Source organism: Rhineura floridana, chromosome 10, assembly GCF_030035675.1.
Source record: "Rhineura floridana isolate rRhiFlo1 chromosome 10, rRhiFlo1.hap2, whole genome shotgun sequence".
Classification (NCBI taxonomy): Eukaryota; Metazoa; Chordata; class Lepidosauria; order Squamata; family Rhineuridae; genus Rhineura; species Rhineura floridana.
The window spans coordinates 50,884,410-50,908,564 of record NC_084489.1 but is presented as its reverse complement, the minus strand read 5'-3'; the positions used below and the strand labels follow the sequence as shown (position 1 = coordinate 50,908,564).

The following is a 24,155-nucleotide window of genomic DNA, read 5'->3' as shown; positions in this document are numbered from 1 at the left end:
ACAAACAGTATCAGCCACTTAGCTTCCTGTAGCTTCACACAGCCACTTTTTTCATAGCTGAGCTTACTGAGAATTTGTCGCCAGCTAAGGAAACCATGCTGAGGGAGGCTGTGCACACTCTATATTTTTAAAACACATGACTTTCCCCAAAGAATCCTGGGAACTCTGGTTAACCCCCTACAATTTCTAGCACCCTTCATATACTATAGTTCCCAGGATTCTTTGGGGGAAGTTATGTGCTTTAAATGTATGGTGTAGACACAGCCAGACTACAGGGATATAAGCTACAGGAAGGGACAGAGACATGTTTGTCTCTCATCGTACCCGTTTACTTAAAGAATCTAAACACACCCTTCCCTGCCTTTCTTATGCAGCTGGATTTAAATAAACATTTTTGTACTTTCAATGGCTCAAAATAAACATTTTAAGAACTCCTGAATCAAAATGACGCTTAGAGCATTTCAGAAATCAAAGCTGAGGTGCAAATGACACAAAGCCTTCCTGTTGTCAAAGGGCCAATAGTCTGATGCTATACAGAACTAGATGTGCATGTGTGCCATTGATTTCAATGGGCTTAGTCATATCTAACTCTGCACAGCTTGCATAGCTGCAATCCCGTAACTGCTTACTTGGGATGAAGCGCCATCGAAGTCGACAGGACTTGCTTCCAAGTAAGCATGCACAGCACTGGGCTGCACATCCCAAATGATTAGTTTCTTTATTCTATGTCTCTGCTTGTTGAAAGATCTTTTATAAAAACTATCATTTTTATGAAAATTATTTTACAGGCAAACATTACGACAAGGCAGCCAGCAAAAGCGACAGTTAAGCAATGTATCAGAAAAGCTTCCATAACTTTATGGTTATTCTATATTTATACATACACACACACACACACTCTAGGGGTGTTCTGTCCCATTGCTCGCTTCACTTCCCACCCCCAAACACACACATACACACACAGGCACCCCCAAACACACACACACAACTGGTACCCCAAACACACACAAAGGGACTCACACACACTCACAAATGCCCCCCGGGCATCCCACTCCCCTCACCAACCCTTCCTCACAATTCCCCCCAGTGCCTCATGGTATTGGGGCACAATGGCCGCTATGCACCTGCTAACGTTCCTAGCCTGTTCCTGTGCTGTGTCACTTGCCCCACACTGCAGCTTCCCCCTTGACACTGCACAGCTCCACACAGCACACCTGGATTGCCTTTCCATCTAAGGCATTTACCTGCATCTCGCCCAGGCTGCCACCCCCACTTCCCCCCCAGCTACTTGCCTTCTCACTCCACATGCACCCAACTCACCTTCCCTCGGCAGCCCCGCTCACTCAGTTGCCCACTCCCCTGCCAGCCATCCTCATGCCTCGCTTGCCGCTCCACCTCATGTGACACTGCGTGATATCGTTTGATATATATGCACCTGCGCACGCACACACTGAAAACGAATATTGCTGCTATTTCTTTTTATATTTTAGCATCATACAAAAGTTCAAGTTACTATTTATAGCAATTAGTATTGCAATTATAATGTATGCAATACAAATATTCCAGAAAATTATCTTTTAGAGAGGTAGCTTACTCTTACCTTGCAGGGTCATGAAATCGTCTATCTGGTAGACATGCTCGAGGTCTGGGTCTGAAGCAATGAGGTCCATTTCTTTCCGAAAACTTTCAAAATTGGGATCACTCTTCTGAACCACCCCAATGACGAAGATTTCTATGTTGAGGGCATGGGCATCCTTCACTACAACATCCAATGAATTTGAATCACGGCGATCTGCTTGCCCATCCGTTATTACAATAGCCACCTTTCTCACCCCTTGTCGGGCAAACTGGAATATATCAATGGCTTTGCTGATAGCTGTAGCAGTGAATGTGCCTTCCCCAAGGTATTGCATTGCATCTACTGCACTTTTCAGGCTCTCTTTGTTAGGAAATTGCAGCAATGTGGACACCACTTCGACTTTGTGGCTAAAGTTGATAATGCCGACACGGGCCGTAGCTTGGTTGACTGTGACTGCGTCAGTCACCGTTTTTACAAACCTTTTGATCCTATCGAAGTTTTCAGGCCCAACACTTTCAGAGCTGTCAATCACAAATACTAGCTCCAAAGGATTTTCTTTGCACTTAATCCCACAGCCTGAAATAAATAATGAGACAGGTTTACAATAACATAAACAAGTTGTACAATATATATTAAATTATTTCCCAATCGTCGCAGACTGGGATCCAAAAATGCCCAGACGTGCACACAAAGTGGTCCTTCTCCCTAGGTGCATGAGAAAGGCTTGCTTACTTTCCCTGCTGGGGACAATCCCAGATGCATCACAGAACAAGATAGTTGCATGTGGACAGCTGATTGAAAAAGAGGCTGAACACCCACCCACATGGTGGACATGTGGCTCCTTGGATCCCAGCTCTAATGGCCTTAAGTCAGTCATGGCTATTAATTTCAATGGGTTTATTCTGAATAAAAGTTAGTGGAATACAACCCATGGTGTTGGATCCAAAGGTGCCCTTCTGCGTGCAGAAAGTGCCTCCTGTTCATGAAGGGCTGTTTTACAATCTTGCACTAGTACATTCTGTCAAAATAGTAGTATTATTTCAAAGATGTTCTTCTGCTTGTGCAAGATATAATGCAGGTATGAGAACTGCAATAGAATCTACCTGTTATAACACTGCACCAAATTGGGCAAGCATTTGTGAAACAGTCCTTGAAACTATTTTCTTCCACTTATGGTTCTTTGGACCTCGTCCAATAAATGTACACACTTCTAAGGTCAATTCTGAATACTTTCAGGGAACACAACTCATTAAATGAAATTATTTCCTTCAGGTAGATCTTACCACATATCTCCATTATGAGTCTGATTACTTCTTCTTTCTGAAAGAGAGTAGCTACTTCAGTTGGGTTTTCAGATTCGGAAATACAGTGTGTGTAGGGGTGGTGGTTTTCAGTTATGTATCACTGCCTAAAATATAATTGTTTAAAACACATACAACTCTATTCAGATGGTTCTCTGAACTTGTATAGAAGTGGAAGCAGAATCATGTCTATTTGCACCTCTGCCCTCACTCACTACTAGGGTTGTCAGAGAACTCCAGCAGAAACGCGCACAGTCATTGCTGAGGTTCACCTATTCATCCCAAGTCTGGACCAGAAAACAGTCCAGCAAATATAATCAGTATTTACTGTTGTTTTCAATATGCAAATGATACATAATTGACCCCCCCTGCTTTTGCATTATGTTTCTTTGTATTGAAATGAATGGTGTGTAATTAATTGTGTAAAATTCTGCCACAGTAGACAAAGAGATGAATAATGTAGTTTTTGTTGGAAGTTGAATTGCAGTTGAACAGAAACAGCACTTGGTGCCAGCACCAAAGGGCGGGCAGGGCAGGTCCTGGCTGAGGGCTCCTGAAGGGCCCCTCCTTAGTGTGGGAGGCTAGCACTCCCATTCTGCAATCTGCATCAGTGTCAGCTCCCAACCCTGCCACTGATCGCAGAGAGGGAGCTCCCAGGCTTCAATAAGCCCACACGCATTCTCCGCATACCCCACCTACCTCTCCCATCCCTATGAATAACATGCACACTATGCGTGCATGCCTGCCATCAACCAAAAGGGCAGTGGCGGCTTCCCTAAGGTGCCGACGTCTCCTGTCATCTTGGTTGATTGCAGGCATGCATGCAGTGCACACCTGCCTGCCATCAACCAAGATGGCAGCAGAGGCTTCCCTAAGGGGCTGAAGTCGCCCCTGCCATCTTGGTTGATGGCAGGCATGCACGCACAGCATGCACGTCATTCACAGGGATGCAAGAGATGGGTGGGATGCACGGGCAGGCTTATTAGCCCTGCACAGCCTGTATGGGGGGGTTGGGCTACAGTGCCACAGGCCCAGGGCAGGCTGGTGTCCAAGGGCCCAGTTATACCTAGCACTGGCCCTGACAGCACTGCATACAATGAACATGGGGCAGAACAGAAATTGATGCCTTCATAGATGCCTACTCCGTGCATGTGTTTGACATATTATCTGAAAGAGATTACCTTTAAATAGGCAGATTCTCCTGCTGCACATACAGTTTGTATGCACGCAGGCTCTTTCAGAAATGACACCAGACTAGCAAATTGAATAGATATAGGCCCAGCAGGCAAACTTCCACTTCCCCATCTAAATGCATTCTGAGTAATACCTAGATCAGGTGGTAAAACGAGGGCCCTCTAGATATTGTTAACTACAACTCCCATAAGCCTCAGCCAACATGGCCAATGGTGAAGGCTGACAGGAGCTGTAGTTAGGGACAGAGAAGAATTTCATTTGGTCCACATTTTTAAAACAAATTGACTTAATTTGAACATCCCGGACTAAGGCAAAGATAGGAATATGATTATCCTTTGGATTTCGGACTTCTCTGAATTCTGTCACACAGTTTTGACTCAAACAACGGACTAACATGCAAAAATTAAAAAGTAATTTAGGGTAAATTTAGAAGTGCATACATTGGTGTAAAATAATATTTACCTGCACTTTTTCCAATAAAATATTTATTTTAAATACATAAAATGGATTTTTTGTCGCAATTATTTGTGGAAACAGGATGGAACAGACTTATAAATGATCATTGCTGGGAGTAAGGGTGGGATATAAATCAAATTAAAATAAATAAAAAATAAATAAATTGACAGATAAGAACAGAAGAACCCTGCTGGTTCTGGCCAAAGGTCCACCTAGTCCAGCATTCTGTTCTCATCCTGGCCAACCAGATGCTTCCATGAGAAGCCCCCAAGCAGGACTTGGAAATGACTGATTCATTCATTCCCAACTGTAATCCAAGAATGTTTGGCTGGCCACAGGTTCCCTATGGCTAACCTTAAAAGCACCAGATGCAGTTTTACTAGAGGTCACATTTTTGTTATTAAATTACCATATAGCGATGTACTCACAGTAAGCCCAGGTTCACCTTTGAGTCCCGAAAAACCCTAGAAAGTTGCATCAATCAATCAGTTTATCAGTCAGTTGTATCAATCAATAAATCAATCGACCAGAGAAAAAAATAAAAATATACAAAATCTGACAACAAAACAGATTCAGAAATGTAATATAATAACATTGGGCTATATGATGATATGTATTATTAATATATTATTAGTGCTATGTTTTGGCATGCAAGAATAAATAAAGCTTTATTTATTTATATTTATATATATATATAAGTTTTACCCTTGCTCCGGCAGGTCCAGGTTCTCCAATCTCTCCTTTGATGCCTCTCTTTCCCTGGTCTCCTTTCCCTCCATAATCTCCCTGATAGTAAGATAAAACATGGTTATTGTTTGCATAGGTAAATAACTTAAAAAATATGTCTTGTGTTGTTATTTATTTATTACATCTCTATCCCACCCTTCCTCCCAAAGGAGCCCCATTGTTTGAACGCTTACCATTCAGTTTAGTTGTGAACAAAGCTGGCAAAGCAGACTTCTGCAGCCAGCGGGACTGAGCCCTCCGCTCATCAGCTAGTGAGCTGGTTCAGTCCTGCTGGTCCTGCACTGCAGACCCTTCCCCAGCACCCATAGGTCAACTTTGGCAGGTGAGTGGGATCACCCACTGATCAGTCACCTGACATCATCATGACATCAAATGATTGGCAGGAAGATGGTCCCACCCACCTGTTAAAGTTGGCCCATGGGGTGAGGGGAGAGGAATGAAGATCTGGCCAGCAAGGCAAAAAGGTTTCCTCCTTCTGGAATTACGTTAACTAAATTCTATCTAGATAAACCAATAAGAGAAAATAAAAACAAAACTCCACAAAGATTTGGCTTATTTAGGGGTGTACTAATCCAGGATCTCAGGGGGTCTTAGACCCCTAATTTGTTGGAAGAACTGGGTCCCTATGCCTCCAGCATCCTATGAGTTAATCAGCATGAGAGGGGAGTCTGTTAGCCACTGAGAAGAGTCTTCTGACATGCTTCCTTGTCTTTTCCTTCTGATTGGAGCCAATCAGAGTAAAAGAAGGTGAGTCAACCACTGAGGAGACTCTTGTCAGTAGCTAACACTCTCCCATTAATTTATATTGGTCTACTCTGAGTATGACTAACATTGGATACAAGTTCATATTGCATTGATTATAATAAAATGACTCTCTGGTATCTAAGAATGAGCCCAATTTACTTTCTTCCTCACCGAATACAGTGCTGTCCCAGGTTAACAAAGAGGTACATACAAACATAGGAAGCTGCTTTACACCAAGTCAGATCAGTGGTCCATTTAGCTCAGTACTGTCAGCACTGACTGGCAGTGGCTATACAGAGGTCTCTCTCTGCCCCACCTTGGAGATGCCAGGGAAGGAGCAAATATGTTTAGAATGCATAAAATCAACCCAAAGCAGCTTTGTAATTCGGAAGTGGTTTGGTGATACTTGTACAATCTGAAGTTGATTGTGCAGAATTTTCAGTCTCTCTGTCACCCATCCAGAAGGTGACAAGCAGTAGTAGTCTAGGAATCTTCTCTTGGAATATTGCTGGTTAGGGACCACCCATTGCTCCAGAAAGACCTTTTCTGATTTTCTCAAGAAATAAAATATGATTACCTACAGGAAACCTGGATTACTGTGTTTGATTTTTGATTGGGGGGGGAGGGGGTGATGGGAGAAGAATCTCCCTAAATGGTAAATGGTTTTAAAGTTTGTCCACAATGAGAATTGCAGAAAGGCATCGCTCCAGTAGTGGACAGCACGGTGGGGCAGCACCACGCACCTCCAGCTGGGCACAGTGCTGCTACTAGAAAGAGGGACAGAGAGGAGGCAGCAGGAATGTTGGTGCAGTGCCAGTCTGGCACTCTGGCTGGTGCATTTGCACTACACCAATACCTCTCCCCTCCCTCTCTGCCTCCCAGTAAGTGGCAACAACGCAACCAACCAGAGGTTAGGTGAATGGCGCTACTCCATTATCCTCTGCTGGATAGATCTGTATTGGGCTTGCCCTTTTCTAAATATGAAATTGTAATCTTTCAGTGAACATTCTGAAGTCTGATTCTGCAGGATCTTTGGAAGAGTGTAAGGCCAAGGCACCTTAAATAATGTATACAATGAAAAAGTAAAATGAACGTTTTGTATTGTAGACAACAGTGGGCCGTGTGGGCGTGGGTGGAGTATCACCCTCCCAACAGCTTACCTTGATCAGGCTGAAGCACAGCAGGGAGGTCAGGACTATGTGGGCACATTGATGGGAGCAGCTGCAGAGCCCCAACCTCTCTGCTGCCCTGCCCCATCCAGATAAGCTGCAGTGACACCGGTGTTGGGAGGGCATCTTTGCGGCTCCACCCCATCCCATAGTAAAATGGACTGCCTTCAAGTCGATCCCGACTTATGGCGACCCTATGAATAGGGTTTTCCTGGTAAGCATTATTCAGAGGCTTAGAAGCAGTGACTGGCCCAAGGTCACCCAGTGAGCTTCATGGCTAGGTGAGGATTTGAACCCTGGTCTCCCAGATCGTAGTCCAACACCTTAACCACTACACCACACTGCTGATTATGGATGGGCAGCCTTCTTACCTTAGGACCGGGTAGTCCTATCCCCATGGAGCCTTTTGGTCCTGGTAAGCCTTGAACCCCTTGATCTCCCTGAAAATAACAGAGAGAGTTACTTAAAATTAAGCTTTCTAAAAAGGTGCCTTGCACCATAACATGCAGCAGCCACACACAAGAGACTGTTCTTTGGTTATTTAGATCATGTTCTATTTGAATACAGAACAGATTAAATTATGTCTGCTAGGATTTTATTTTGATATACCTGCCTGCACACGTATTAACCATGCAGAAAAGGCACATGCAGAAAATTAATAGAATCGTAGAATAGTCGAGTTTGAAGGGGCCTATAAGGTCACCAAGTCCAACCCTCTGCTCAATGCAGGAATGCAAGTTAAAGCATACCCAACAGATGGCTGTCCAGCTGCCTCTTGAATGCCTCCACCAGAGTGACAGATGTTGAATGAGCCATTTAGGCCCTTTTAACAGAGCAGCTTTACTGTCACTTCCATATGGAACCATTACATTAAATGTAGCCCAAAAACATTTCCATGGCTCAGCCCGTGAACTTAAGTGGTCAAAAATATTTGCCAACAGCAAGGTTTACTTACATGGCCCAGAGATCAAATACACAGATGTTCCTATTGGGAGACAGCTTAACTGAGCCCTGGAACTTTATGAGCACAAGAACTGCCACAATCCAGACAACTATTTGACCTAATATTTATTTTTATTTATTTAGTTTATTTAGTTTAATTTATATACCGCCCTAAGCCCAAAGGCTCTCTGGGCGGTGTACAAAAAGATAAAAACAAGCACAATATATAAATACAATAAATACAATAAATCAAAAACAAAACAAATAAACAATAACGAACCAAACAACATCCAAAATACGGAAATGCTGTTTAAAATACACTTTAAAATACACTTTAAAATGCCTGGGAGAATAAAAAGGTTTTCACCTGGCGCCGAAAAGATAGTAACGTTGGCGCCAGGCGCACCTAATAAGGAGTGAGGTCATTTTTACAGGTGACAACACACTTGCTTTCTAAACTCTGAATTGTCCTCAAGGGAGGGTGGGGAAGCAACCTTCAACGCTCAAGACTATCCCCAGATCACACCCCTCACAGGCCATGCTCTGTGCCCTCATTGAGGTTTATACAAATGGGAAAGTGTTTTCTAGCAGACTACCAAACATGGGCACATAGAGTAGTAGAGATGAAATCCTCCCCTTTTTTACTTTTCATTTTTAAGTGTAGCCCCCTGGTGTCGTTAACCATCCTATTCCTTTTTCCTCCGATATCTTTTCATTTTTCTAATCTCCGATATTTTATTTTTTTGCTTTGCAAAGAATTATCAATATTATAATCACTATTTATTCATGTGTCTCCACTGGTATCAGTGTTTATTCTGAACTCTGTAATGAATGCCTGACATTGCTTTTCAAGTGCACTGTAGATTAAGGCAGATAATCAAGCCAGTGTATTCCCCCCTGCTGCTCACAATACCTCATTCTGCTCTGCTGCTTTCAGTCTGTCAGTTACAATCAACACCTCATTGACATCAGTGAAAGGGAATACATATTTGCTCACATAGAAAGTAGATAGATAAAAGTATCACTCACACTATCCATGATTTCAAAGCGAATTTTACCAAACCAAACAGAAAAAAAGAACGAATCAGAAACCACGCACAGACAGTTGCTACTTCCAACATTCTTTCCGCAAAGGTAGAGAATATCAGAAATAATAATTCATCTGATGGCAATTCCAATTACTACAGAAACTGAGCCAATTGCTGTAGAGTAGAAGGTGAAACTACTGGGTTCTAAAGGGTAAAACTGAGATTCTAGTTAAAAAAAATTGTCACTGTGTTAGGTCATGACATAACGTGATGGCCTTCTAAACTGCTGGAGCACATAGTGTTTCACTTCAGGGTCGGAGGGGTGGGCACGGTGGATAGTACATTCACAGTTCATCATTCCTTCCATAATAAATTTCTGTCTTTGACCAAGGTAGAGTTTAAGAAGCCTGATCTTTTCACTCCAAGGGGGCTGGAGCCTGGTTGAGAAACTACGGCCATGATTTTAGCAGCAAATGTTTTAAGATAAATCTAGCAGAGAAATAAAGGTTAACCGCCAATGAAAGTTTCTGCTTTGTGCCAAATGATAAAAGGTATGTAGGGTGGGGGGTAGCTCAAATACTTTGTTGTTTTCAACTGTCCGAAGAAAGATCATGTATGGCCTAATATTTTTGTAGCCGTGGGACATCTGTTAGAGCATTTCCTTTGGCTTCATAAATGTGAAAAAGCATTTAAAATATTTATAGATCACCTTTCTAAGCAAAGCTCCACCAAGAGAGTTTGCGTGATCAAAATCTTCAAAATGCTCATCCTGTGACTGGTGCTTACAGGGAGAAGTGAGGCTGTGGGCAGGTCAGCGCAGTGGAGATGCACAGGTGGGAGCACAGAACTGGATCTATTGGTGTGCTGGAACCATGGCAATCTCCCCACCACCTTGCACCTCCCTCCTGGTAAGCAGCCGCCACGCCATTGCCAGGGAACTAACATTGTGGCTTCACCCCACTGAGTAAGCTGCTTCTGGAACACAGTTTAGAGATCAGTGTCTTAAATGAAACCCAGTCCTGCTTAAAGAACACCAGTGGAAGTTCTTCTTGACATCATGGAGGCACCAGACAGTGTCCAGAAAACACCTCTTATCTGCTCTGGCAAACTCTCCTAACAATCAGCAGCTAGGCATGGCACATTTAAGTTCAGCTTTGCCAAGAGAACCCAAGTTTCCTAACGAGGAGTAGGGATCCATCCCTGAAGGCAAAGTGAGCTTCCCTTCTTCTACATTTTTTGCCACTGAAAGGAAACGTGATGTGGTAGTTGGAGTATTGGATTAGGACTGAGGAGCAGCAGGTTCAAAATCCACTCCGCCATGAAGCTTACTGACAGCCATGACCTTGGGGTAGTCACTAGCATTCAACATAATGGGTGGCTGATCAGGGAGGAGTTGCTCTTTCCCAGCTTTGTCCACCCGGGTATTTGGTTCAGCACTGTGGTAGATCTGAGGGCCGGGGAGGGGGGGTCGCTGTGGTCTATAGGAGTTCTTTCCCTCTCACCAAGCACCCTGTCCAGACGGCGACTGGTCTGGAATGTCTCCACCTTGTATTGGGCCAGGGAGACAGACTAGGAATACTGTTGGTGTACCGTCCACCTTGCTGCCCAACAGCTTCCTTAGCTGAGCTGACGGAGATAGTCTCGGAGGTGCTGTTGAGATCCCCTAGACTTTTGGTACTGGGGGATTTCAACGTCCATGCCGAGGCTGTCTTATCTGGCGCAGCTCAGGACTTCATTGCCTCCATGACAACAATGGGGTTGTCTCAATTTTCTACCGGCCCAACGCATGTGTCGGGACATACACTTGATTTGATCTTCGCCACTGGACATGGAGATGGTGATCTGGCGGTGGGGTGTTTTTCATCTACCCCATTGTCATGGACAGATCACCGCTTGCTGAGATTCAGACTTACAGCGGCTCTTTCCCTCTGCAAAGGTGGAGGATCTATTAAGTTGATCCGCTCCCGGAGCCGGATGGATCCCGCAGGTTTTCAGAGGGCTCTGGGAGATTTTCCGGCTGATAGGACTGGTGCTCCTGTCGAGGCCCTGGTCGCACTGTGGAATACAGAAATGACCCGGGCTATTGACACGATCGCTCCCGCGCGCCCCCTCCGCTGTAGAGCTCATACAGCTCCGTGGTATACCCCGGAGCTGAGAGCGATGAAACATGAGAGGAGGAGGCTGGAGTGCAGATGGAGGAAAACTCCCAGTGGATACAATCATGCCTTGGTAAGTGCCACCAATAAGTTGTATACAAAAGCGGTAAGGACAGCAAAGAAGCTTTATTTTGCTGCCTCTATTAGATCATCCCTATGCCGCCCAGCGGAGCTTTTTAAAGTCGTGCGTGGGCTCTTACACTCTGGCCCCCACGATACTACGGAAACATCGGAAGCCTGCTGCAACAAAATTGCTGGACACTTTCAAGATAAGATCGCATGTATCCGCAGGGATCTTGACTCTGATGTTGCGACAGATGAATCCATTGAAGTGTCCGGAGCACGGCCTTGTCCTTCATTATTGGATGAGTTTCAGTTGGTGCAGCTCGAGGAAGTGGACAAGGTGCTTGGAATGGTTCGGGCAACCACGTCTGTTCTGGATCCTTGCCCATCTTGGCTAGTGAAAGCTAGCAGGGCTGGGACCACCGGTTGGGCCAAGGAAGTGGTTAATGCCTCGAGGGAGGGAGTAGTCCCTGGTAGCCTCAAGGATGCAGTAGTGAGACCTCTTTTAAAGAAACCCTCCTTGGACCCAGATAACTTGAACAACTATAGACCGGTGGCGAATGTCCCTTTTTTGGGCAAGGTTTTGGAACGGGTGGTTGCCGGCCAGCTCCAGGCGCTCTTGGATGAAACCGATTATCTAGATCCGTTTCAATCCGGTTTTAGGCCCAGTTTTGGCACCGAAACAGCCTTGGTCGCCCTGTATGATGACCTTTGTCGGGAGACGGACAGGGGGAGTGTGACTCTGTTGATTCTCCTTGATCTCTCAGCGGTGTTTGATACCATCGACCATGGTATCCTTCTGGGGAGACTCGCGGAGTTGGGTGTCGGGGGCACTGCCTGGCAGTGGTTCCGCTCCTACTTCGCGGACCGTCACCAGAAGGTAGTGCTTGGGGAACATCACTCGACACCATGGACTCTCCATTGTGGAGTCCCTCAGGGGTCGGTCTTGTCCCCCATGCTTTTCAACATCTACATGCAGCCGCTGGGTGCGGTCATCAGGAGTTTTGGAGTGCGTTGCCATCAATATGCTGATGACACGCAGCTCTATTTCTCCTTTTCATCTTCTCAGGTGAGTCTGTTGATGTGCTGAACCGTTGCCTGACCGCGATAATGGACTGGATGAGAGCTAATAAACTGAGACTCAATCCAGACAAGACCGAGACACTGCTGGTGAACGCCTTCCCTGCTCAGATGGTGGATGTTCACCCTGTTCTGGATGGGGTTACACTCCCCCTGAAAGAACAGGTACGTAGTTTGGGGGTTCTTTTCGATTCTTCCTTGTCTCTCGAGGCCCAAGTGGACTCGGTGGCACGGAATGCATTTTACCATCTTCGTCTGGTAGCCCAACTACGCCCCTATCTGGACAGGGACGACCTCGCCTCCGTTGTTCATGCTCTGGTAACTTCAAGATTGGATTACTGTAATGCGCTCTACGTAGGGCTGCCCTTGAAGACAGTTCGGAAGCTTCAGCTGGTGCAGAACGCGGCTGCCAGACTATTGACGAGGACCAGTCGGTCTTCGCATATAACACCTATTCTGGCGCGTCTGCACTGGCTCCCTATTTGCTTCCGGGCGAGATTCAAGGTGCTGGTTTTGACCTATAAAGCCTTACACGGCGTGGGACCTCAATACCTTGTGGAACGCCTCTCTCGCTATGAACCTACCCATTCACTTCGTTCAGAATCTAAGGCCCTCCTCCGGGTACCAACTCATCGGGAAGCCCGGAGGGTGGTTACTAGATCTAGGGCCTTTTCTGTGGTGGACCCTGAGTTGTGGAACAGCCTCCCCGAAGAGGTACGCCTGGCGCCTACACTTCTATTTTTCCGGCGCCAGGTAAAGACCTTTTTATGCTCCCAGGCATTTTAATCTTTTAATTTTCTTAATCTTTCTATTTTTAATATGTATCCTTCTTAATTTGTGTTGTATTTGTTTTTGTTGTGCTTTCTGTTGTTTGTTTGTACATGTTTTTGTGATTTTTTACCATGATATATTGTATTTTACCTTGTTTGTTCACCGTCCTGAGAGCTATTCTGCTAAGGGCGGTATATAAATTGAAATAATAAATAAATAATAAATAATGATCTACCCTGCAGTGTTTTTGGTGGGGATAGAATGGTGAGATGAATGTGTGTGCCACCTTGAGCTTCTTGAGGAAAGGCAGGGTATAAATACTACATTTCCCATACAATTAAAATAGGTTTGAGATCTGTCAACCCAGCTCCACCAAGTGAATGGGTTTTTTTTTTAATTCAGAGGTTCCCCTCCCCATAAGCATGAACAAAATTATTACGTGAAACAATTGCATAATGAAGGGGGAGCATGGGGAGTCATTATCAAAAGCTTTTGTCAGCATTCACAGTCTTACCTTACTTCCTTGTATACTATCTCCGGGAGGACCCTGTGGACCTGGAAGACCTTTTTGCCCTATAACGCCCTATTAAAAAAATGAAATGAAATGAAAATAGCACAGATTAAAAAAGAGAAAGAGAGGCAAAGTAGTTTAAGACATCTCCAGGAAGAAGCCAGAAATGTATTTACAGTCTTTTCCAACCCTTGGGTCCCCAGATGTTGCTGGACTACAGTTCCTATTATTTCTGACCATTGGCCATGCTGGCTGGGGCTGATGGGATTTGTAGTCCAGCAACATCTGGGGGTCCAAAGTTCAGGAAAGGCTGGTAGGGAGTTGGTTCCACCTCTGCTTTTTCTGCCTGGAGCTTGATCCTTGCTGAGGCCTTTTAAATGCTGAATGGTTTGAAAGACATTACAAACATAAGCTTTGGGTACTTAACAATGCAATCCTATACATGCATTGTAGAGGGGTGGGCAAACCTGTCCATTCTGGTTTCTTGCACTTTCTCATTTTACCACTCTTCAGTTCTCCACATTTCCACAATTACCACTTTTAAAAAAAAAATCTTCATGCAAATTCATCAGCATTTCAGTGCAATTTCTCCTAATAAACACTTTTTGGATGCAGTCTGGACTAATATACACATTTCTGCAAGCGGTTTTCCCTACTACTGCCGCCCTGGGCTCCTGCTGAGAGGAAGGGCAGGATATAAATCAAATAATAAATAAATACTATAATGCATTTTGTATGTCATTTTCACTAATATATGCATTTTTATGCACACTTCCTCATAGTATATGTACGTTTCTACATATTGGTTGGTTGGACTGCACTTAAAAATTCAGAGAAGTACAAATTTCGAAGAATAGCTGGTTTCCGTATTGGTCCGAGAAGTGTGGATTAGGTAGTTTCTCATTAAAATACAAACAAAATCAAATTTCTCCTCCATCCTGACTCAAAAGTAAGTCTTATTGAGGTCACTGGAGCTCACTCCCAGGTAAGTAGATATAAGACTGTATTGCAACACTAGTATATGTGAAGAATTCAAAGGCCTGAATGATTCGTTCCTTATTTCTCAAACAGCAATCTCCCAGATCAACTTGGCAAACTGCTTTCAAAACTGAGTGGGGTTTCAAAAACTGATTCTTACAGGGCACTGCTGTGGAGTGCCTGTTACACAAAGAAAAAATGTGTGTGCATTTCAAACCAAAATCTTTTGTGTTTAAGTCCTTGGGTGTGCCCTAGGCAGGTTTTTGGATCACAACCCAGAAATTATAGCGATATGTCCAAACCTGTCTCTCCATTTTGCCCTTAAATGCTGTATAAAATGATTAAAATTTTAATTATGTAAACTGCCACAAACCAAAGTACAGAGGTTCTGTTTTTTTATCCTCAATCTTTTTGGGCCTGTGGGCACATTTGGAAGTCTAAGAAACTGTTGTGGGCACCACAAAGCACCCATTTTACAGAAGAAGAAATTTTTTTTGATGCTCAGAACTTTCCCCAAACCACAGGCAAAATGCATACTTCAACACATACACCCCAGGCAACCCTCAACCAATAATAATAATAATGATAATAAAATTAAAAATTGAAGGGCAAGGGGGCCTTGGTGGTCACCAAGAAGGTGTATTGTGATGCCACACTGGGGATCCCAGAAATATGGGTTATAAGATGTGTGAGTTTTTCAGAGCTGCCACAGCCAAGGAGTAAAAAGGGATACTCAGATCAAGGTTCTTGTATCACAAAGTCACCTCTCTCTCTAGTAAGGAATAAGATAACTGCACTCTGCAGTGAGACGTTGTTTAGAGCAGCAGCAGCAGAAGAAGAGGGAGTAATATACTGGTGGATGTTTAGTTCTTTAATCCAACTGCTCAGGCTGTGAAACTGAAATGGTTCTACTTTGTTGGCTGGGGTTATACATTTATCGTTGGCCTTGGTTAATGTAAACACAAGGTTGTAGTGGGGAAAGTCCATTTTGAAAACATGATGCAAGAGAATTCAGAATGACACTTCCCTCCTCCCCCTTTTCTCTAAAAACTAGGGCTATGATCAGGGCCAACGCCAGGCATGACTGGGCCCCTGGGCACCAGCTTGCCCCAGGTGTGCACCTCCTGCCTGTTTCACCTACCTCTCTCTTGTCTTCTGTTGCTGTGAGTGCTACATGCACAGGGCAGCCATCAACCAAGATGGCAGCGGAGGCTTCTCTAAGGGGCTGATGTCCCCACTACCATCTTGTTTGATGACATGCATGCGTGGTACACTATGCACATGCGCACGCACATTCCTGCCATCAACCAAGATGGTGGTAGGAGCATCAGCCCCTTAAAAAGCCTCCATCGCCATCTTGGTTGATGGTAACCCTGCGCACTCAGAGCACACAGCCTCAAAAGACAGGAGAGACAGGTAGGTGGAACGAGAGAACGGGCAGGCAGTCTGAAAGCTCCCTTCCTGCAATCCGCGGCAGGGAGTCTGCTGTGGATAGCAGAAGGGGAGCGCTACTCCCCTACCCTAATGAGAGGCCCTTCAGGGGTCCCTGTGGGCCACGGGGCCCTCAGCCAGGGCCCGACCTGGCCGTCCTTTGGCACCGGCCCTGGCTACGATCCATCCCCTCCACTTCTGGAAAACAAGAAGCTGGTAAAATAAGAGGCAAGGGCCGGGAAGGCAAACTCTGAGAAATAAAAAACTGATGAGCCACCCAGCTTATTTCCCGTCATCTTTGTCCTTGACCAGTTTACATTTTGTTGAAAAACAGCTCTCAACACCCTTCTCCCTAACATACTGATGTACAAGAATTTAACTTTTGCTTTATAAACAGTAGTGTGGTGGCAAATTCAGAAGTGCAGGGTCCCCTGATGTTAGTCACATCCATGGCCCCTCCCCCCTTTGCTACTGGGTTGAAGTAAGATCCTTGTTAATGCCTTCTCCCACAACATGCCTTCCCCCTTTCATGATAGACACAGCCACCCCTTCCCCCTTTTTTTCTTTTACTGCTGGATTGACGATAAAATCCTTGTTAATGCCTTTCTCCCACAACAACAGACATCCCTGGAAGCCAATCAGAGTGAAAGGGGAGAGTATTAGCTATTGAGAAGAGTCTTTCACTCTGATGGGCTCCAGTCACCAGGAGACGACAAGGAAGCATGTTAGAAGACTCTTCTCAGTGGCTAACACACTCCCCTTTCATGCTGATTGGCTCACAGGATGCTGGAGACATAGGGAGCCTGCTGGGATCTTGCTCCCAAAAAAGTAAGGGGTCTAGGGCCCCCCAAGACTAAGGACGACTACACCCCTGTTTATAAACTAAGCATCCATACACCCACAGTCTCAGGCTAAAAAAAGCTTGGCTGCTGGAATGCACCAATCAGTCCCCATTACTGAGAACCAGTTTATGTACACTGCAGGATCAGCAGTATTCTCTTTCTGGGTGCATTGCATCTGACAACTCTGGCCACTGAACTCGATATTATATTAAAAAGAAAGCATTTCTTTTCAAAGGCATCTACAAGTCAGTTAAAATGAAAACAGGCAAAAAAGGCGTTATAATATTTAGTTGGCTATAAGGCTTTCCCAGAAATGCAGCTAACTAATCTTATTTAAATAAATGGTAAATAAATAAGGGGCAGGAACATCCAGCTCCAAGGAAAGACACTTGGAGCTCAACTTCTGGAGGGCCCTATTACAGACTATGGAGGAGACTGCTCAGCTAGCTGATCTGAATTTTAAAATGTTATGGCGATCTGAAATACATATCTGTATGAATGTTCAGAGATTCTTGCTAACCTTTGGCCCAGGTATTCCTATTCCCCTTTGCCCGGGAGGCCCGGGAGGTCCTCTTGCTCCTGGTTCTCCCTAATGGGAGGAAAGAAAGATTAAACATAGGTGTTCCAGTTACATGATTTTATGAATGAACATGCTTGGTTTCAAAACAAATTATAACAACAGAAGTGCTACAAGGCATTCCCACTTATACCAAAACAAAGACCAGAGAATCAGAACCACAGAGCTAGGACAATATTAGTAGGCACAGGAAGACTTAAAAGGTCTGGGAAAACAAAAGGCCTTTTAAATCCAAGGTCTGCCCTAATGCCAAAAGGTCATCCAAATAGGTGCAAGGTGGGCCTGCCTGTGAAGAGCATTCTGCACCACCACTGAGAAGGCCCTTTCACAGGCAGCCATTGGCTGGACCTTGCTTGGCAGAGGCACCCAAAGATATAAAGATATGAGGGTCCAGTTAGACATATCTGGGAAGAGGCGTGCACAAACATGAAGTGATATTTCAGGGTGCCATATGATAGCCTGAAAGTTCTTGTTCTTTTTCAGTTTTCCAGCAGGCATGTACTGGAGGAGATGAGACACTTAACCCTTTCTTCATGCCATTCTTCCCCTCCCTCCACCCCAGAAACCCCATAGTGGGAAGAGCTTTTGGGAACAGGATTCAGAGCAACTTCCTTGCCATACAGAGTTTCGAAACATCAGACCAGTGATTCTTTTGAGTTAAAGGCATTAACAATTCAAACAAATCATGAAGAAACGTGTAACAAAAAGGCCAGAGATTTAAATAATGGGACAGCTGTTGACAGCTTGTTGACAGCAACTTGATCTTCCTCAAATTCCTAGCGGACAAAGGTCTGTTTCACCAAACTCAGAATATGCATACAACTGTAGTTTGTTTAGGGGGAGACTTCAATGGCATTAAAGAGGGCCAGTCCAACCACCAAACCAGTTAATCAAGAAGCTTTCAGTGCTGGAATGCAGTTAATTCAGTGCATAAATCTAAGAAGCCAGATTGACTGGTTTGTCAGATCAGATTGTGAAACCTCACAAAGATTAGGGCTACAGTCCCCCAAACACTTGCTTGGGAATAAGTCCCATTAAACTCAGTGGAGTTTACTTTGGATCACACATGCACAGGCTTGCAGGGTCGATCTTAAAGAGCAAATAAAGACAAGGGCCAAACTCCATGTTATAGGAGAGATCCTTTATTGGAAAGCATCTGAAAGCAGCTGTGAAGTGTTCCCATTTGGACTGGGGCTGCAGTACAGGGAAATGAGATGTGTCAAATGCTTTTCTTCCGTATCATAGGAGTCCTGCTCCAGCTCCATAGCTGCTATTAGGTGCAGAGAGGAAAAACATGCAGATACAATGCAGATTTATTTTATTCTTTTTCAGAGAGCTGAAGGCGATTTGAAAAAAAGATTCTCTACACTCCTCCCCAGCAGTGACTCCCCAATGTATGTACCTGTAATCATCATCCCTGATAGTATCTCAAGTTCTTTTCTTAGGTTGTTTACACTTGCCTATTAAAAGGCAATGCTTGAAGTAGCCCTAACACCACAGCTGGAATTTGGAATTGCATATTCATGTTAAGAGGCTCATTTATGCCATTTGCTACCAGCAGGTGTCGCCAAAGGAAGAGTGAATTTCTATGTCAGTCGTTTGGTTTCTGTGGAAGAGGGAACTGTGAATTTGGAACTCCACCCCCCCCCATACACAAGCACACTTTTTCTGACTGATTTATCTAAAACAGTATGATGTATTTGTATTGCTGTCCTTTGCACACTACTTGGGAATACACCCTTCTGAACTTAACTTACCTCCAGATAAACACCCACAGGACCAGGCTGCTTATAACTCTGAATCAGGCCATTCACAGGACAATTTCAGGCAAAAAATATGCTAACAGAGTTAAAGACAGGCTGTTCAAAATATTTAAATTCTTAAAAGATGAAGTGGCCATGTTTAGACATATCACTAAAACAGTCTTCCCCAACCTGGACCCTTCACAAGAAGAGTCCTGCTGGATCAGGCCACTGGCCCATCTAGTCCAGCATCATGTTCTCACAGTGGCCAGCCAGATGCCTAAGGGAAGCTCAAAAGCAGGATCTGAGTGCAAGCACATGCGGATTGGGGCTGATGGAGTGTCCAAAATATGGGGAAGGCTACACTAAACCTTGGTTTACAGCAGAGATGTAAACCTGTGGCCTACCAGATATTGTCTGACTTCAGCTCCCATTTGCCCTAGCCAGCATGGCCAATGATCAGGGATGATGGGATTTGTAGTTCAACAATAGCTGGAGGGCCACAGGTTCCCCACCCATGGTTAGAGCATGGGTGAGAAATGTGTGACCTTCCAGGTGTTGTTAACCTCATCTCCCATCCTTACTCGCAAAGGGCCATGCTGGCTGGGGCAAATGGAGTCCTTCATCATCTGGAGGTTCAGAGCTATGTGAACAAGCCTATTCTTCTAGGCTCGCACACTCCCCAATCCCTCTCCTGTGTGTCAAAGGGCAGGGCTTCAAAAGTTTTTGTTTTTGCTTTGAATTAACTATACCTCCCCATGTCTTCCAAACCATGAGTTGAAGTGTAACACTAACTGTGGTTAGTTTCAACTAGCCAGCTTCATAACCTATGGCTTGAAGGTGACTTGTGTGGGAGCCAACCATAGTTAGTGTTAAAAACTACGATCCCTAGTTTGGATAACACAGAGAGCTGCAATTAACCAAAACATAAGCTAACGCTCTCAACTCCTTCTCTCACCTGTGCAGAAAGAGAAGAGGGGAAGCACGGGGCATGAGCTGGGGTGGAGACTAGGCTCATTCATGTAGAACTAAACCATGGCTTAGTGTTGTGTCCATATGCAGCCACTGACTTTTTTCCTACTCCATTTCTTATAATTAATAAATAATAGTAAGGGTAGCACGGTCCAGTTATACCATCCCTTCACCTTGACAAGAAACATTGCATGGTGTAGTGGTTTAACAGTGTTTGATGAGAAGGGAAATTTGGGTTCAAATCCACACTCATATATTTGCTCCATAAAGGGGAAAGAGCATATATTTCCCTATAGGGTAAGGGTATCCAATGTGGTACCCTCCAGATGTTCCTAAAATACAAGTTCCATCATCCTATTCTGCTTTATTCTTGGTTTTAGTAATGTTGGCTTTTTCTGTACTGTCGTTTTTATTGTCCATATGCTGCTCTGAATGGAGATAATGGAATTTGCCCGGAAATGACGAGGCAAGCAAGTAGGGGCCCAGAGGATGCCAATTTGCCACTATTGCACATTTGCCCACTGAGAGAATGATCTTAGTTTGCCTCATTCTAGTGCCAGCGCTTTCTGAACAGTATGTAGAGCATATGATTCTGAAGATCTTCAGATGACTATTCATCTGTTAATGACAGATTAATGACAGACTCACCTCCAACAGAGACTCACTGAGAAGTGGAGTTATGCAATTTGTATTGGAACAATGAAGTGCAGGGTGCAATTAATACACACACATTATTAGGTGAAATATAGTCTGAATTAAAGTAAAATCCAGAGACACAAACATCAGATCATTAAACAGGTTGCATACCTGTTATATATACAGGGGTGTATGTAATCTCTTAAATTTTGAGCTTCCTTAACTTTGAGCCAGTGTGGTGTAGTGGTTTGAGTGTTGGACTATGACCTGGAAAACCAGGGTTCAAATCCCCACACAGCCATGAAGCTCAGTGGGTGACCTTGGGCCTCAGAGGAAGGCAATGGTAAACCCCCTCTGAATACCGCTTACCACGAAAATCCTATTCATAGGGTTGCCATAAGTCAGAATTGACTTGGAGGCATTCCATTTCCATTTTTAACTTTGCAAAATCTGATACATTGATTTTCAAATTGTTCAACTATTGTGAAACACAAGGAAAAATATTTTATGAGCAACAACAGATGCAGGGTCAATTAATGTATTTAATATGGAATTATACAGATTGGCAATTAACCCTCTGGAGGGAAAAGAGTTGTACGTTCCTAGTGAAATTGACCGAATATACAAAGAGCTTCTACGTTAGACTTTTTTTCTTTTGAATTGTAGGAATTTTTCTGCATACTTATTTTTCCAATTAGAAAAGCGGGGGGGGGGGGGAGAGAAAAGGCCTACAGCCGAAAGGGAGCAAATGGGTGGTAACTGTGTGCGAGATCAATTAGACGCCTGGGGTGAAGAACAGTCACTCAGCTCTGTTCTGCAGTTGCGCTGGAGTCTGATTTTTAAATGATACGCTTCCTGCAGCTGGGCTCTACCTTGTCCATAGGGACCATGTTGGTGGGTTTGTTTATTTTTAAGTCTTTCGCTCTGTTCTTGAGTTTAAAAATGCTAAGGTCAGTTCTTCCAACTGTTGTGGTATTAAGGCTACGGCTTTCTTAAAACCCAGCTTTTAAGTTACATTTGCATGCCTTTTATATATCCAGTTGTGATTACCGCTCACTCCTTTGCCCTCAATGTCTACCCTATACACAACAAGAAGGTCATGCCTATATTGCTCATGCATCCCACAGGCGGTTCCTGTGTGAATTGAGCCTCTGTTAACATCACATTCCTCTTTTCTGCTGTACACATATGTGAGCCATCTCTCAGGCCAAGAGAACAGAGCTCCGATTGAGATTTAGGGAACATTCTTACCCAGTAATACTTCATGGAATTCCAACTTGACTTGTATGTAAATTTATTACTAGGGGGCTCTTCGGTTAAACAAAGCTGTTTTAAAATATGTGGAGATTAGAGCAGCCCTGTTTAAATTAGAGAAGAGGGAGGGGAGAGGGGGAAAGTCCTATTGGCCACAGCATGTGTCTGGTTGTTTTTTTCCCAAGGTATCAATAAAAACAAAAAATCAATTATAATGAAATTTGCTACCAAATTTCTGTGAGAAGAAAAATCTACCACATTGCAAATATTAACTCACTCATCTATTTGTCCTCCCTTTTATAGTGAAAGGACAACGGTTTCTTATATTTGGAATTTTTCTGTAAGTGCGAATCCAGTGCCAAGTGTTTCTGACAGCCCAGACGTGCAAAAGCTTATTCTTGCCTCAAAAACTAAATCTGTATCTTGTAAAGTTACTTGGGGTGGAGGAAGGGGGCAGAAGTGAGTCTCCCAATGTGGCGGAGCCACAAAGCTAGCTTCCTTGTAGCAGTGTTGCTGTGGCTTACCAGGAGGGACAAGGCAGGGGGGAGTTGGTGTGGTGCAGGTGCACCAATGGGAGCACTGGATTGGCTCCACATGGTGCACACCCATATTGCAACCTCTACCTCCTAGTGAGCAGCAGTGACACTTCTGCCGGGAAGCTAATCCTGCAGCTCCAACCAGGCAAGCAGCTTCTAGAGGGGCAGGAGCAACTATAGCTCAGTAGTAGACCACATGTTTTGCATGCAGAAGGTCCCAGGTTCGATCCCTAGCATTTTCAGGTAAAAGGATCAGGTTGTAGGTGATGTGAAGGGACTTCTGTTGAGAGACCCTGAAGAGCTGCTGTCAATCAGAGTAGGCAATATTACCATCAGCTACTGGGCCCAATTCAAGGTTCTGCTTTTGGTGTACAAAGCCCTGTGAAGCTTGGGACCAGGATACCTGAAAGATCGTCTTATCCTTTATATACCCAGTCGATCACTGCGCTCTGCAGGTGAGGGCCTCCTGCAGATACCATTTTATCAGGAGGTCCATTCTGCACAACATAGGAAGTGGACACATTGTGGCAATGACACTTTGGAATTCTCTCCCCTTAAATGTTAGACAGGCACCATCTCTGTTATCTTTTTGGCGTCTACTGAAGACCTTCCTCTTTCAACAAGCCTTCTAAATAGAGACCCTATCCCAGTCTGCTTCTGTGATGGAATTGCTTTCTAAGATATTTTTAAAGCTGTTTTTTAAAGGTTTTAAAACCTGCTTTGTTTTAATATGTGTTTAAAGCTGTTTTGTCTGAATATGTTTCTAAGTTTGTTGGTTTTTAGATGTTTTAATTATTTTGTTTGCTGCCCTGGGCTCCTGAAAGGAAGGGTGGGATATAAATAAAATATTGGGCTAATCTGAGCTAAGGATGGAATCCTCTCCTTTTTTATATTTCGTTTTTAAGTGTGGCACCCTAGTGGTCATTAATGATCTGATTCCTTTTTCCTTCAATATCTTTTCATTTTTCCAATCTCCTAAAAAAATTTTTTTGCTTTGCAGAAAATTATAATCACTATTTATTCATGAGTCTCCACTGTTATCTATCTTCATTCTGAACTCTGTAATTATTGCCTGTTTACATTCCTTTTCAAGTGCATTGCAGAGCAGATTAAGGCAGATAATCAAGTCAGTGTCTTCCTGCTGCTTAGAATCAACACCTCATTCCCCCTTGCCGCTTAGAATCAACACCTTATTCCCCCCCTGCTGCTTTGTCAGTTACAATCAACACTTCATTGACATCAGTGAAGAGGAATACACATTTGAAGAGCTCACACAGAAAGTAGATTGATAGAAGTATCACTGGCACTGTCAATGATTTCAAAGTGATTTTAAAAAAAGAAGTGGAAAAAAAGAATGAATCAGAAACCAGGCACAGAGAGTTGCTACTTCAAAATTCTTTCCACAAAGATAGGGAATATCAGAAATAATAATTAATCCGATGGCAA

At 44.0% G+C, this 24,155-nt stretch overlaps 1 protein-coding gene across 1 annotated transcript in view; it reads right to left on the bottom strand.

Annotated features, from left to right (window-relative positions):
- The window catches only part of COL28A1 (collagen type XXVIII alpha 1 chain), a 119,262-nt gene that overhangs the window by 5,422 nt on the left and 89,685 nt on the right, over positions 1–24,155 (bottom strand). The window contains exons 26-32 of the mRNA XM_061587242.1: positions 17,513–17,581; positions 13,745–13,813; positions 7,562–7,630; positions 5,236–5,316; positions 4,959–4,994; positions 2,863–2,899; positions 1,601–2,155 (exon numbers count right to left, since the gene is read on the bottom strand). Coding sequence (XP_061443226.1) covers positions 1,601–2,155; positions 2,863–2,899; positions 4,959–4,994; positions 5,236–5,316; positions 7,562–7,630; positions 13,745–13,813; positions 17,513–17,581 — 916 coding nt within the window. The remainder of the gene's footprint in view (positions 1–1,600; positions 2,156–2,862; positions 2,900–4,958; positions 4,995–5,235; positions 5,317–7,561; positions 7,631–13,744; positions 13,814–17,512; positions 17,582–24,155) is intronic.